This window comes from Symphalangus syndactylus, chromosome 6 (assembly GCF_028878055.3).
Source record: "Symphalangus syndactylus isolate Jambi chromosome 6, NHGRI_mSymSyn1-v2.1_pri, whole genome shotgun sequence".
NCBI classification, from domain to species: Eukaryota; Metazoa; Chordata; class Mammalia; order Primates; family Hylobatidae; genus Symphalangus; species Symphalangus syndactylus.
In genome coordinates this window covers 42,862,838-42,876,745 of record NC_072428.2, presented here as the reverse complement: position 1 = coordinate 42,876,745, position 13,908 = coordinate 42,862,838, and the positions used below count along the sequence as shown (strand labels likewise).

At 44.9% G+C, this 13,908-nt stretch overlaps 1 protein-coding gene across 16 annotated transcripts in view; it reads left to right on the top strand.

Moving 5' to 3' along the window:
- Positions 1-13,908, top strand: part of BMAL1 (basic helix-loop-helix ARNT like 1) — a 110,021-nt gene that overhangs the window by 70,344 nt on the left and 25,769 nt on the right. For 9 of the 16 annotated variants that reach the window (XR_010121525.1, XM_063641975.1, XM_063641971.1 and 6 more), the window contains exons 3-7: positions 6,613-6,760; positions 9,051-9,089; positions 9,367-9,408; positions 10,771-10,928; positions 12,679-12,758. Coding sequence is in view for 15 of the 16 variants with exons in the window: in XM_055282368.2 (XP_055138343.1) it covers positions 6,613-6,760; positions 9,051-9,089; positions 9,367-9,408; positions 10,771-10,928; positions 12,679-12,758 (467 nt within the window). In the remaining variant the exon portion in view is untranslated. Of the gene's footprint in view, positions 1-1,944; positions 2,071-6,612; positions 6,761-6,798; positions 7,612-9,050; positions 9,090-9,366; positions 9,409-10,770; positions 10,929-12,678; positions 12,759-13,908 lie in introns of those variants that run through there. The other 7 variants (XM_055282365.2, XM_055282363.2, XM_055282379.2 and 4 more) reach the window with 4 other exon arrangements.

Sequence of the window (13,908 nt, the reverse complement as noted above, 5' to 3'; positions counted from 1 at the left end):
CTGAAGCTTATAGGAGGTGGGGGAGACACGCCCACAAGCAGAGAATGGCCGCAGGGCGTGAAGGAGCCTGGGCGGGAGCTGCTGCAGGGGAGCCAGGGAGAGAGGATACAGCTCTGACGGCTTCTCCAGGAGGTGTGCCCACGGGCACAGGAAAGGAAAGCAGGAGTTTATCAGGTGACTGGGTGGTTGAAAGGAGCCACACCTGCAAGAAACGTGGGTCCAGCAGAGGCAGGGTGGTTCTGGGAACTCTTGTCTTTTAGTCTGTCGGGGGTCTTTGGGAAGCAGATGGGAGGGTTGGGCTGAAGACTAAGCAATGTTTCCTGCTGGGGGGTTTGAACTTTGTTTGGAAGACTTAGGGGGAACAGTGAAGCTATTGCAGTGGTCTGAGCAAGGGGCTGTCCCGCCTCTGACCACAGTAGGGAGGGGATGGGGCTGGAGAGGACAGCAGGCTGAACAGAGGCAGTGACAAGGAGCTGGAGGGAAGTGGCTGGGCCCATCCCTTAGAGGGCTGTGTGGGGGCTATGTGGTGTGGGAGGGAGAGAGGAAGGAAGCCCAGGGTAGGTTCTGGGTTGCTAATTTGGGGGCTGGGAGGATAGCGTGTGACCTAAACAGAATCAGATTTAGATGGAATTACGTATATTAAGCCTGGGGATTTCACATCCATTTGCTGCTGCTTTACCAGTTGAGGCTCAAGAATGAGAAGCACAAAATTTCTGGTCATATTATTTGCATGTGCCCAGACTGGGGTTAACAGAATCCGACAGTGAGGGTTCCTGAATCAGACTGCAATGGGGAATTAATGCCTTGGGTGGCTGGAAGCAGTTGTATTCGCAGATATTCATTTGGAGATCTCTATAACGATTGAGGCAAAGATACCCCAAAGACTGCAAGAATTAGCCAATGGAATTTGAAATGCCAAAATTTTTGCTTCAGAAAGGTCAGGAAAGCCCCATTTAAAATCTAAATTTTGCCATCTCAAGGCAGTGCAGGGATGGATTAGGAGGATGTGGGGTGACCCTTTTCTTCCTTTCAGAGCCAGTTTCTGCCAGACACAGGAATCCTCCACGTGAGTCATAGGGTGAAGAGGAGACCCCTCAGTCCTTTCAGTAAGGTGGGAGGGCAGCACTGTCAGGTGGCTACCATGAACCCTGTTTCAGAATTTCTTTCTTAACTTCGTGTGTGCCCAGATGCACTTGAGATTCACTGATGTTTTCTTTAGACTGAGGAGCTCGTTTCAGCAGTTAGTTTCAGGTGTTGGCTCTGCTGGCATTATGCTTCGGCTTAATGTTTTCTGAAGACTTGTTTTCTGTTGTTTTTCATTGCTCTTGTTGTCTGGCTTCAGGCCACTACCTTCAACCTAGCAAGAGCTGAGTGGTGTCTTCAGCAGTGAGGTAGCTTCTGAAGGCCACCACTCTCTTGCTGTGTGACTTTGGCTAGTTTCTCCACCTCTCTGTGCCTCAGTCTCTTCTGTAAAACAGAGAACACAGGAGTGTCTCCCTCATAGAGTTACTTTCAGGTTTCAATGAGTTAATCTACGTGAAACAATAAGGATAGAGCCTGACACAAAATCACACTCAACAAGTTTTCACAATTATGATTACTTGACCCAGTAGGAGAAATAAAAAACACAACTAACTTCCTTCTAAGGACATGCCCAAGAATCCAGTTTTAGTAACTTTGAAGGCATTGTTTTGCACAGAAAATATCTCCTGCCAGATTTTTTCACGTGTTTGCAGCTTAGCTTTAACAAGGGGCTGAAGGACGGCCAGGCAGCAAGGGGTGGTGAGTGCCGGTAGAGTGTGACGAGCTCGCCCAGCCTTCCTCCCTGTAATTAGGAGTCATGAACCATCTCCACCGTCTCCCTTAGCTAATAAAAGATTTTTACATTTACTTACCTCAAAGTGACCTGTCTGGGTTTTCTTTTCTTGTGGCCCCCCACTGTAGGTTTTTGGAAGAAGCTGACCGCCTGAAAAGAAATTATAAAACATGAAAATCGCTTTGAGGTGACCAAGTCCAGAGGCCCCTAACTCCTCCCAAGCTGGATCTGGGGTGTAAGAACTGTAACTTCAGGTAACAAAGTAGTATCCCCTCCCTGCCTCCAGTGAACTCATGATTATTGGTAGCTTGCATGGCAGTTCTTCCTTTAGGAAGTGTAGTTTCTTCCAGGAACTCTGAAACTTGGGATATTCCACCTCATGCGGTTGTTTGGCCGGTCAAAAAAGGGAGTGGGGGATTCTGGAGGTACTTTATGTCTGCTGCGTGGCCCAAGGGGGCCAGGGCTCCATAAATCACCAAGGACCCTGAGGGCAGGGCTCTGTCCTCATTCCTGGCCCTGCTTCTGTAAATGTTAATGATAGAGGCCGGGCACGGTGGCTCACGCTTGTAATCCCAGCACTTTGGGAGGCCGAGGCGGGCGGATCACGAGGTCAGGAGATCGAGACCACGGTGAAACCCCGTCTCTACTAAAAAATACAAAAAAATTAGCCGGGCGTGGTGGCGGGCGCCTGTAGTCCCAGCTACTCGCAGAGGCTGAGGCAGGAGAATGGCGTGAACCCGGGAGGCGGAGCTTGCAGTGAGCCGAGATTGTGCCACTGCACTCCAGCCTGGGTGACAGAGCAAGACTCCGTCTCAAAAAAAAAAAAAAAAAAAAATGATAGAATAACAAAAACAATGTCACCCACCCAACAGGGCCATTAATATGATTAAATAATCATGAAATACTTCTTGAAGGATAAATCAGAGAGAATAGGAAATTTCTGAAAATAAAGAGCGGTAAGAGAGTATTTGTTCTGCTAGCTATTGAAATGTATTCTAAAGCACAGTCATAAAAACAGTATGGTACTGTGATGGAAATAACTAGATCAGAGGAACAGAGTGGAGAGTCCAGAAATAGGTGATAAATCAGTAAAGGTATATTTCAAGTTAGTGGCAATGGGATGTATGAGCTAGCAAATGGTGTTAGAAAAAAATCTCCTATCCATTAGAGGGAAATAAGAAATTCCTAAGCTTAGGTAGTATATCAAAATAATTTCCAAATAGCATTAAATTAAAAAGATCATTAAAATCTTAGAAAAAAGAATATTTATATTATTTTGGGTAAGAAAAGGCTTTTAAAACATGTCACTTTTGGTGCCACATACAAATATCGTAAACAAAGTTAAAAAGCAAAAGGGTGGAAAAAGTGTTTACAACATCAATGATGAACAAAGCATTAATATTAGTATACAAATTTATTCTTTGATTCAATATTTATTGAGCACTTAGTATGTACTAGAAAGTATTCTGGGCACTAAGGGCACAAGCAGTAAATAATGTCCCTGCTCTCCTGGTACTTACACCCTGATGGAGAGGACAGCCAGTGAATATGGTAGATTATTGTAGGTCACATTTTGATACGGGCTAAGGACAAAACATTAAGTAGGTGGCTGGGCTAGGGAGGCTTGGCAGGGTTTGCATTATATGGATGTTCAAGGGGGCTTCACTGATGGAATGACATGTGAAGAAAAAGGGAAAGTCATTGAATGTTGAGCTGATAGCACATTTGCTGTTTTTGGAATGTCGAGCTGATAGGATTTGCTGATGGATTGAATGCAGGTTGTGAAAGAAAGGAGTCAGGGTGGCTTCTAGGTTTGGGGCCTGGCAACCAGAAGCATTGACATAGGAATGACTGAGAGGTTTGGCTTGGAGATAATTAGAGTTTTGGTTATGGATGTTTCAGTTTAACATCTCTCTTGTATATTCAAGTGAGGATGTCAGGGAGGTGGTTGGCCATAAAAATCTGTAATTCAGGGTGACATCTAGGCTGGAGATATAAATTTGGGAATTGTTACAGTGTTGATAGTATTTGAAAGAATGACACTAGCTAGAGCCCCTGGAGAGTGTGTGTAGATACAGAAGAGGGCCCAGGACATCCATGGGACCCTCCCTTAGAGTTGAGGGAGATGAGAAGGAGCCAGCCAAAGAGAGCAAAAAGGAGTGACCACTGAAATGGAAGGAGTCCCGCGAGAAGGGGGATCTCCCAAGCCAAGAGACAGTGAGAAGGGAGAGGTCAGCTCTCCTCTGGATGTGCTGATGGGCAAGGAGAGAACTGGCCATTGGATCTAGCAGTGGGGAGGTCACTGGTCAACCCAACAAGGGCTGTTTTATGGGAATGATGGGGAGAGAATCTGATTGGAGTTGGGTTATTGAGAATAAGAGGAAAAAAAACTGGAGACAGAGAAATGGGACAATAGCTGGAGGAGGATGGTATTCAAGTAAGTTTATTTTTCCCAAGATGAGAGTTATATAACTCTTGTTTTTACCCAAGTGGAAATGATTCAGTAGCGTGGGGAGACTGGATGGTGCAGGATTGGGCTGGGGTGAGGGTTCTGAAATGGTGGTCTCGAGGAGGTGGGAGAGGTAGAATCCAGGCATGAGCTGGGGAAGGGATCCTAAGTAGGAGCATCTAAGGAGGTGGTGGGTGTGCACCTGCCTCTTTTCTCAGTTCACTAAGAAGCAGAGTCCTCAGTGGAGAATGGAGACTAAAGAGATGATGGAAGTTTGAGGAGAGAGGACAAAGTATGAAGTCCTTCATAGCAGAATGAGAAAATAAATGGCCAGGGGAACGAAGGATCGCTGGGCGGCATGCAGGCCTCTAAGGGGTATTTCTCCAGCCATGTCGTGTTACACAGGTGAACACGGGGTAGGAGGCCATTGTGGTAGAAAAACAGGACATGAGCAGACACAAGGTAAGACAGAGAAATGCCTGTAAAGAGAAAAGCAACATCAGTAATAGCTGAAGAATACAAGTAAAAACAATGAGGTTTTCTTTTTTTCTCTTCAGACTGGCAAGAACTCTTGTTGTGGATAGAAATTATTGTCGCTTTTCTGGAGCACAGTGTTACAGTATGTTCCAGAATACAACGTGTGTCCCGTTTTGACCTGTCAGTCCCACCTTTAGAAATTTATTCTAAGAAATAATCGCTCAAATGCAAGGAAATATATGCACAAAGATGTTCACCCCAGCAGTGCTTATCAAAGTGAAAAAATGGCAGTCATCTAAACAGGAGGCAACTGGTTCACTTATCTGTTGGCCTAACGGTGATAGTGGGAAACAGTAGCTCACACTCACCCTCCTGTTTTGCAGATGAGGGAAGTTGGGTCCAGAGGGGGGTAGTGACAGCTCCAGTCCTACTCCATGGAGCTCAGACCCCCTGGCTGTAGGCAGGCACCCTGCCCAACCTCTTCAACTGGGCTTGGAGTCAGAGTCCCTCGCAAGGCACTTGTCAAGCCCCTTTCAAGGGCTGGTTTGCTTAATGCTTTTAAAATATGAGTTCTCAAAATGTTTTGCAAATTTGTTTACAATGTCTTCATTTCATCATTCATGGCTTTCCTTGCAAAGGATGCTGACAGTGGGGGAAAACAGGCCTATTGCCTGGGCTGTGATAGAGGGCACCATATTTTCCTGATTGCCAAGTAAGACTTACAGTGGAAGAAAGGATATTTTCTGCTTTTTTACAGTGTTTACAAAAGTCATAACAGGATGTGAGGACGATCTGGCTGCAACATCTGTCACCCCATTGGTTGCTAGGGTTGACTGGGATGATCTGGCTGGTTAGGCGGGTGTCCCATTCCTCCCTCACCACTCCATGTGCGTCCCTCCCAAAGCTGCATGCTCAAAAAGGATGACCATCCCTAATAGAGAAGGACCGGTCTTTGGTCAAGGGTATATGAGTAGCTGCACTCTTCTGCTAGGACCTCCAAACAAGCTCTCAAAAGTCATAACAGAGATACGAAGATAATAAGGAACTTGCATTTATTTGTTTCCTTGATCATGTTTATTGATTAGAAGAAAATAAAATTAGCAGCCAGGCGTGGTGGCTCACACTTGTAATCTCAGCACTTTGGGAGGCTGAGATGGGCAGATCTCTTGAGGCCCAGAGTTCAAGACCAGCCTGGCCAACATGGTGAAACCCCATCTCTACTAAAAATACAAAAATTAGCCAGGTGTGGTGGTGTATGCCTTTAGTCCCAGCTTCCCAGCGTTTTGGATGGCTGAGGCACGAGAGTCACTTGAACCTGGGAGGTGGAGGTTGTAGTGAGCTGAGATTGCACCACTGCACTCCAGCCTGGGTGACAGAGTGAGACTTTGTCTCAAAACAAATAAAAAATAAAAATAAAATAAAATTAGCTTTGTTGGTGGAGAAAAGGGAGGAAAAATAATTAGCATTGTCAGAGAACATCTGGGTTATTTGGTCCCCTCCATGGGAACCGCCCTGGGTTTTCACTCCTAGAGTGTCTGGTTCTGGTTTAGTTTTTCCATGCGACAGCACAGGGACGGAGAAGCTGCTCAGCTTCTCTAGGCTTTTATGTCTTCACCAGAAAAATGAGCGGGTGGGCTTAAATTTCCTACAAAAACTCTTAAAATAAATATGTTGCTCTTTCCATTCTATCACATGCCTGTTCTGGGTCCGGGGGTGTGAGAGATGTGTTAGTGCTGCTGTAAACCAGCCCCGGGTCTCCCCCACCGCCCCCCCACCACCGCCAAACCCCCAAGCACCACCCTGGGTTCTCCACCACTTTTGAGAGCTCATCGAAATAAACACGCCTTTGTGCCTCTTGTAACAATTCCAGATCATCCAATGGCAGACCAGAGAATGGACATTTCTTCAACCATCAGTGATTTCATGTCCCCCGGCCCCACCGACCTGCTTTCCAGCTCTCTTGGTACCAGTGGTGTGGATTGCAACCGCAAACGGAAAGGCAGCTCCACTGACTACCAGTAAGGCCTTTGGGGCATGTCTTCCTCTTGTTAAACTTGGTGTCAGTTCTCGGGCATGGAACATCTAGCAGCCAGCTACTGTTTCATCCTGGAAAAGGGGATGGGGATAAAAAACCCAACTCTAGATGGTGACACAGTTGGTTTTTGGCTTTACCTTCCCCTAGTTTGTAAGCAAGAAGGGAGCCTTCAGCACTGCTGAGGCATTTAACTTCCACCTCCTGTCCCCAAAATGTTCTACACCCAGAGAAAAAGAACAGCCTTAAGGCCAAGTTCTGCCTTTTACCCCTTTCTTCCTCTTCTTTCTTTGCTCCTTTGAGCAAGAGGGTTAAGTCTATGGGTGTCATCTCAGGGGGTTCAAAGAGAGCTTTGCCCGAGGGCCTCTCTGAGGAAGACAGCAAATGTCAGGTGCTTAATGAATGTTTATGGAAGGAATGAGTGGAGGTCCTCTCTGAAAACAATTTAGGAACATTGATATTGTCCTTAAACATTATTTAAATTAGTATGAACTTGTTATATTAAATAGTATTTTTGTTTATTTTTAGACTTGATGACTTTTTGTTTGAGTAAGTAGATTTTCACACTTAAAGTCGTCCCTTCTATATATGTACAAACACCTAGGGAATAAGGCAGTGTAGAATATTCAAAGGCACATTTTGTTTTGCCGAAGCACCTGCGTGGAGAATCTTACCCAAATGTCCATTTAAGAGGTTTTCTTTTGTTTAATGAGGGAAAATCTCCGAGGAGGTATACCCCCTACAGCAGATGTCCTTTCTGCTGAAGTTCACAGGTCGAATTTGGGGAGCACAATGGCTGGAGGTCAGATGCCCACTAGGAGATGCTATGATTAATATGTAAGTTATCCCAGATGATTAAGACAGCCAACACCCAGGGGCTGGAGAGTGGGTATGAGGGCTGTGAGGGCGTTCTTCCATAGCAGTAACTCCCCAGCAGAAAGACTGCGAGATGTTGGCCACAAACCCTTTGTCTTGAGCAAGCGCTGAGGGAGCCACTGATGTGTTCTAAGGCCTCTGTCCTCTAGACCTGTGGGTTCCAGCCTGGTCACCACCCAAGATTTCCCTTGTGGACTCTGGTTTGCTAATCTTCTGTAATTCGTGGAGACTCAATTAAGCAACCGTAATCCCTTTCACTATCATTTTAATATAACTGAAGTCATCTGTGACTGTCAGGCAGAGCTTTTTCTCACCTGAGATTATCACCTGGCCTCAAGGAACAGATAGAATTCTAGACAAAAGGGAGAGGGGAGTTTTTGTCTTTCTGTGAGGCCTGCGTGATCTCTGAACTTTAGAACTAGCTGGGGAAACCCTCTGCCTGTGAGGAACCCCAGGGCGTCTAATTGGGAACACTGTTCTAGAATGTCCACAATATGATCCAGTGCTCCTAGAAACAGCTATTTTTGCCCTTGGGATTACATTGTTTGAAGAGCCATGATCTCTCCTTTCCTGTGGGATAAAGGAAAAGGAGAGAGGCCCAGTTGGCAGTCCATGCCCTCCTGATAAATGTATGGATTGGAGAAGGCGGTGAGGGGGATTTGGAACTCCTTCCTCTGGGGATTTCAGTCTGTTTTCTTCTACTGAACCACAGGATGCAACAAAACTTGGATTTCTGGAGTCTGTGAAAGGGAGGGAGATCCTTGCTGTGACCCCAGGACCTCTGTGGCCCTCAGCCCCACTATATCCCTCCATCCCAATTCCTAAAATCTAGGGGTTCCCACCTACCTGAGAAGCAGAATATTTGGCAGTAGTGCCTTTGAAAAGCTGCCTGGGGCTCTGCTCAGTACTTTGTTGGTACTTTAATTCCACCCTCCTCACTTCACCCCTTCCCTGCCAAATAGATATGTATGCACATTTATCTTTGATGCTCAATATGTTTTGCACACGGAATAAGCTTCATTTATCCAGAAAGATGGGGGAGAATGAGAGGTTATAGATATTTCGATCCTATGGGTAACTAAGCATCTTTATAAACACTACATATTCCCAATTTTCAAACAATCAGAATATGGTAAAATATATGTTAACACACAAACTCTTGAGATGATAACTTTTGTTTGATAACCTGAGAAGCTGGTCCAGGTTTTATAGTAAGTTCAAGTTAATTTCCGTTTGTTTGTTTTACCCTTATTATACATCATTAATTGATACTGTCACAGGCTGTTGGAGCTTTATAATTGTTTGGTTTCTGGATAAATGAGAGCCTTCTGTCTTACGATAAGAAGCTCTTCTGTATGTCTTTATTAACATGCAGTCACATTCTCTTTTGTTTTTTTCAGAGAAAGCATGGACACAGACAAAGATGACCCTCATGGAAGGTACCATGAACCTAGTAATTTGAACTTCAGCATCCTTATAGCCATTTTATTTGCACTGTTACACATTCTATTACTTGGGGCAGCACCCATGTCCTCAACTGGAGATGAGCAAGGAGGCCGTGAGCCTGTGGGCTCACCCTGTGTCCCTCCAACCCCCAGTCCCCTTGTGTGTCTGCAGAGAGATGACAGGATCAGGCAGAAGAAAACAGCAATGTGTAACTTTGCCATTCATCTCCAGAGAATTATGTTTTTATCTTTTGCTTTTTCCTCCCCCCAGGTTAGAATATACAGAACACCAAGGAAGGATAAAAAATGCAAGGTAAGCTTGGACCTCATTTTGTCTACAAAGCGTCCTAGTTCTGGTTGCTTAGAGAGCAGCTGAGGAGGCTCTGCATGTTTGGTCCTGTCTGTCTAAGAGTCCTGTTGGGCACTGTCACCTCCTTAGGGTACAGGCAGGTAGTGGGCCTTGGCCAAGGTGGCCTTCTGCCCTCCATGCTCTCCATACTGGGCTGGCCTTGACTCTTTGCTGTCTAAGCATCTTTAACCTGAAGTGGATTTGAAGGTAGCAGAAATCAATCAAGGCTCAAGTTTTCCCCCAGTCTTCAGCAGAGAATGTCTTCCTGACCGGAGCACCCTCCGCAGGAGACATGGCTCAGTGATTTGGTTCCTGGGCTGGGACTCGCCTCTGACAGGGGCCCCTATTGCACTGCGAGTTGCAACTGAATGCACCACATGGGGCACGCTCGGCGTCTCGAGTAGATTCTCTGCCTGGGTCCTTCCAGCCTCCAGCCACACTTGCTGACCTCTTCCCATTGGGTCCTCAGTTCTTCTGCCGTTAGTACCAGGCTGTGTTCTGAGGCTGTGTCATGACAGACTGATACAGGGGGCTGCAGAAATTGGCTGCCCTAAGGCTTCTAGGCTCTTCCCTCGGAGGCCAGCCTTGACAGGAGCTCCCATGGCTCTCTATCTGCGGCAGCTGCAGCAAACTACATTTCCATAGTTGCTGCACCTCCGTAGGGAGGACCATCACCAATGGCAGGTGCACATCAGTCAGTGTCACCCTGCCTCAGTGGGCAGCCACTCCTGGGAGGGAGGAGTGTGACATTCCTCAGAGGAGGCTCCTGGGGACAGATGTAGCATCTGCTACACCTAGGTGGGGTCCTGGTTTTGATCCAAGGATGACGGCATTGGTTACTGGGTGCCCTAGTCAGTGAGGCTGTGACTGGAAAGAATTGGTGCCCTGTCCAGGTCACACGGCCACACAGCGGGCTCCTCATAGACCTTAGGGACAGCCCACGGGGCTCTGGATGCTCTGTGCTATGAAGCCACCATCTCCCTTCTCTTTCCTTTCACCCCCATTTCAAAATCCAACTTTACAAAGGCTGAGAGGAAAAGAAACGAGGAGAAATGAACAATTCAGTTTACTCTGAAAAGACAATTTTTGTAGCTTTTCTCCTGAATTCTAAAGATGAGGTAAACATAAAAAAACTAATACTGACCTGGCAGTGAGACCATTTTCTTGGAGACTTTAGTAGAAAAGTCTAATTTTAAACATTCTGCAAATTCTAAATTTGCCTTGTCAGATGAACATTGAAAACAGTTACAACTCATTTATTTTTGTCATCTTTTCTTGATGCTTGGTTACATTTTATAAGAAATCGTTTTTCATATTGTTGTTCAGGGAAGCTCACAGTCAGATTGAAAAGCGGCGTCGGGATAAAATGAACAGTTTTATAGATGAATTGGCTTCTTTGGTACCAACATGCAACGCAATGTCCAGGAAATTAGATAAACTTACTGTGCTAAGGATGGCTGTTCAGCACATGAAAACATTAAGAGGTGAGACCCTGGGCTCTATTGTCCTTTATGTCCTTGCCCACAAATGTTACCACCCTCGCCTAGAATGTTCCTGTCCCTAAGGCAGATGTTTATTACTTGCAATTATGTAGCCTTGAGTAGTATGCCTTTACTCTTCAGCAAAAGCCGTGATGCCAAATGAAGTGATTATTGAGCTTATGTGGGTTTTGACATGTAATTTTGCAGTCACACATTCTCAGAGCATAGAAACTATGTGCTTTGCATGTCTCTGTATATGCATGTAATCAGGCTATGTGCCTATCAGAGATGATACTGCTCTGATGTCTCACATCTTGCCTATGTTTGTGCCTGGATCCCATCCTTACAATTATAACACGCAGAAATGTAGGTGCACACAGTGACACAGAAAAGTCAGTTTAAAGATGAAAATTCATCATGGTTCCTTTGAAAAGTGAGTCACGGGTTGCGGGTTCTCGCGACATTTTGTTGTCAGGAATGAACACTGAAGATATTTTCATCTTCCTGGAATTTTCCCGAACCAGATCCACTCTTTGTGAGGGAGGCAGTATTTTCCTTCTTTTCTGAGTGTGGGGAGGGTGAGAAAACAGACGCAGAAAAGTGGAAGTGACTTATCCAAACCACAAGAGAAATCTGAAATATATCAGGCATTTTAGTGAATGCTGTTCCTGGAATTTTCCACAGCTAGTCTTGGACTTTTGGCGGAAATTGGAAAGTGGGCGCTCAGTCAGATCTCTGACCTGCGTGGTAGAAGAATTGCGTCTTTTTATATTTGCACAAAGCCACCAGAAATAAGAAGTAGCTGGTTTTGTCTGACTTTAGATCATTACCCAAAAATATAAATGTTGTATTCTGTGCTGGGAGAATGGCATTTAAAAATTCATATTAGCAAATATAACATGGGTTAAATTATTATAAACTAATTTCTATTAAATTGGAAAAAAAGTGGCAAATCTCAAGTTACAATAAAGAGCAGGGATCGGGATCAATAGGATGGTTGCAACACGTCCTGTCTCCCTCCCTCCCCATGGTACTTTGAATTGTTACAGATCCATTTCCTTTTATTCCTTCACAATTCTACTCGTTATTCTACAGACTCCAAGTCATTTACTGCTGGCATTTTTCTCTGTTAAGTGATTGTTCTCCTGAAAAATGCCGGATTGACAGCCTTTTAAACCTAAGTCTTGTCCCCTTTCAGTCCTAGGAGTGAGAGCTGCATTGACTGAAGCAATGCATTCCTGCACATTGCCACGCTCGTTTAACTCACCCCTGATGAAGAGGAACTCACATTAAATGCCTTCCACAATATATTTACTCAGGGCCTGGCAGGCTGGATGGTTTCCCAAGAACATTTAGGGTGGTGATTTGAAGGACTACCAGACAACCCATTCAATATAGATCTTAGGAAGAGGGAACTCTCTGAGGAGCCTCTACCAGTTTACTTCCAGAGCTGCCTTCTTTCTTAGAAGCAGATTGTTAAACTTCCTTCTATTATCTCTTGGTTTTCCCTGTAATGAGTAAAACAGGCCTGTTGGGTCTCCTGTGGGTAACAGTGTTCTCTTTTCCATGGAATTCTCTTTGGCTTACAGGATTCTGTCCAAAGCCAGATCTAGGCTCATCTCAGTTAAGGCCTAAACAATAAAATTTAAATACCAGGTCGTAGGGACTAGGCCACTTACAGAAGGTTTGAGGCAGCAAGTTAGACATTTTCTGAATATCAAGTATACCAATTCTTTCTCTTTTTCCCCCTAAGGTGCCACCAATCCATATACAGAAGCAAACTACAAACCAACTTTTCTGTCAGACGATGAATTGAAACACCTCATTCTCAGGGTATGTTCAATTATGGGATTGTTTTACAACATTTGTTTTTATAAATTTTCAAGTAAGTACCAGCATGTGGGAATTTGATGTTTCAACACTGAGTTTTTTTTTTAGGCCTGCTTCCTCTCTTGGGTCCCTCCCTTTATCTTATTGTTTGGACAGGCTTCACATTTCTTCCACAAAACCACTCTCCTCCTGTTTTAACCTCGTCTAGACAAAAATGGAAGGTCTATGCCACCGCAATTTAAAATCAGAAGAGTCAGGATTTGTTAAAAATAAGAGGGATTTAAGAATCACATTTCTGCATGAAGATTTTAGGAAGGGACTGAAACCAACAACAACTGAGAATTTCTCTTCACCTGATTTAACCACTAGCACAAAAAAAGTCTACCTAAATCTTTACACCAAAATCTCATCAAAATAACAAAACTGTGGCTCACGCCTGTAATCCCAGCACTTTAAGAGGCCAAGATGGGCAGATACCTGAGGTCGAGTTTGAGACTAGCATGGCCAACATGTTGAAACGCTGTCTCTACTAAATATATAAAAATTAGCTGGGTGTGGTGGCAAGCGCCTACTTGGGAGGCTGAGACATGAGAATTGCTTGAACCTGGGAGGTGAAGGTTGCAGTGAGCCGAGATCACGCCACTGCACTCCAGCTTGGGCAACAGAGTGAGACTCTGTCTCAAAAAACAAACAAACTTCCAAAGACTAGTGGTCCAAAAAAGATAAATAAATGCAAGAGGTATATGCTTTCACTTGCTTGACTTGAGTGCTCTCTCTGTCTTGCTAAATCTCTGCTGGGAGATGGTTGAGGTGGCACTGTGAGAACCTGTTGTCTTCCATGCGGAATTAGGTTGGCACAAGGCTCTCAGTTGTGTTACTACGTAAAGTGAGATTAACTTGGGAATTGAAGGGAAGGAATCTGGATTCAGAAACGTGTTCTTGCAAATTGTAAACAGAATAGAAAAACGTAACTAAAAGGAAAGATACCCACTTCCACCTCCCACGAAGTCAGGGCTGACCTTACCTGCACAGCCAACAGAATCTTTCTACCCATCTTTGAGCAGAAGTTTGCAAAGCCCTAGAGTAGAGGGTAGTCCATCTGGAATTTTGCATCATCACTATCCATTTTCAGCGCTCTGTAAGTCTGGCCTGT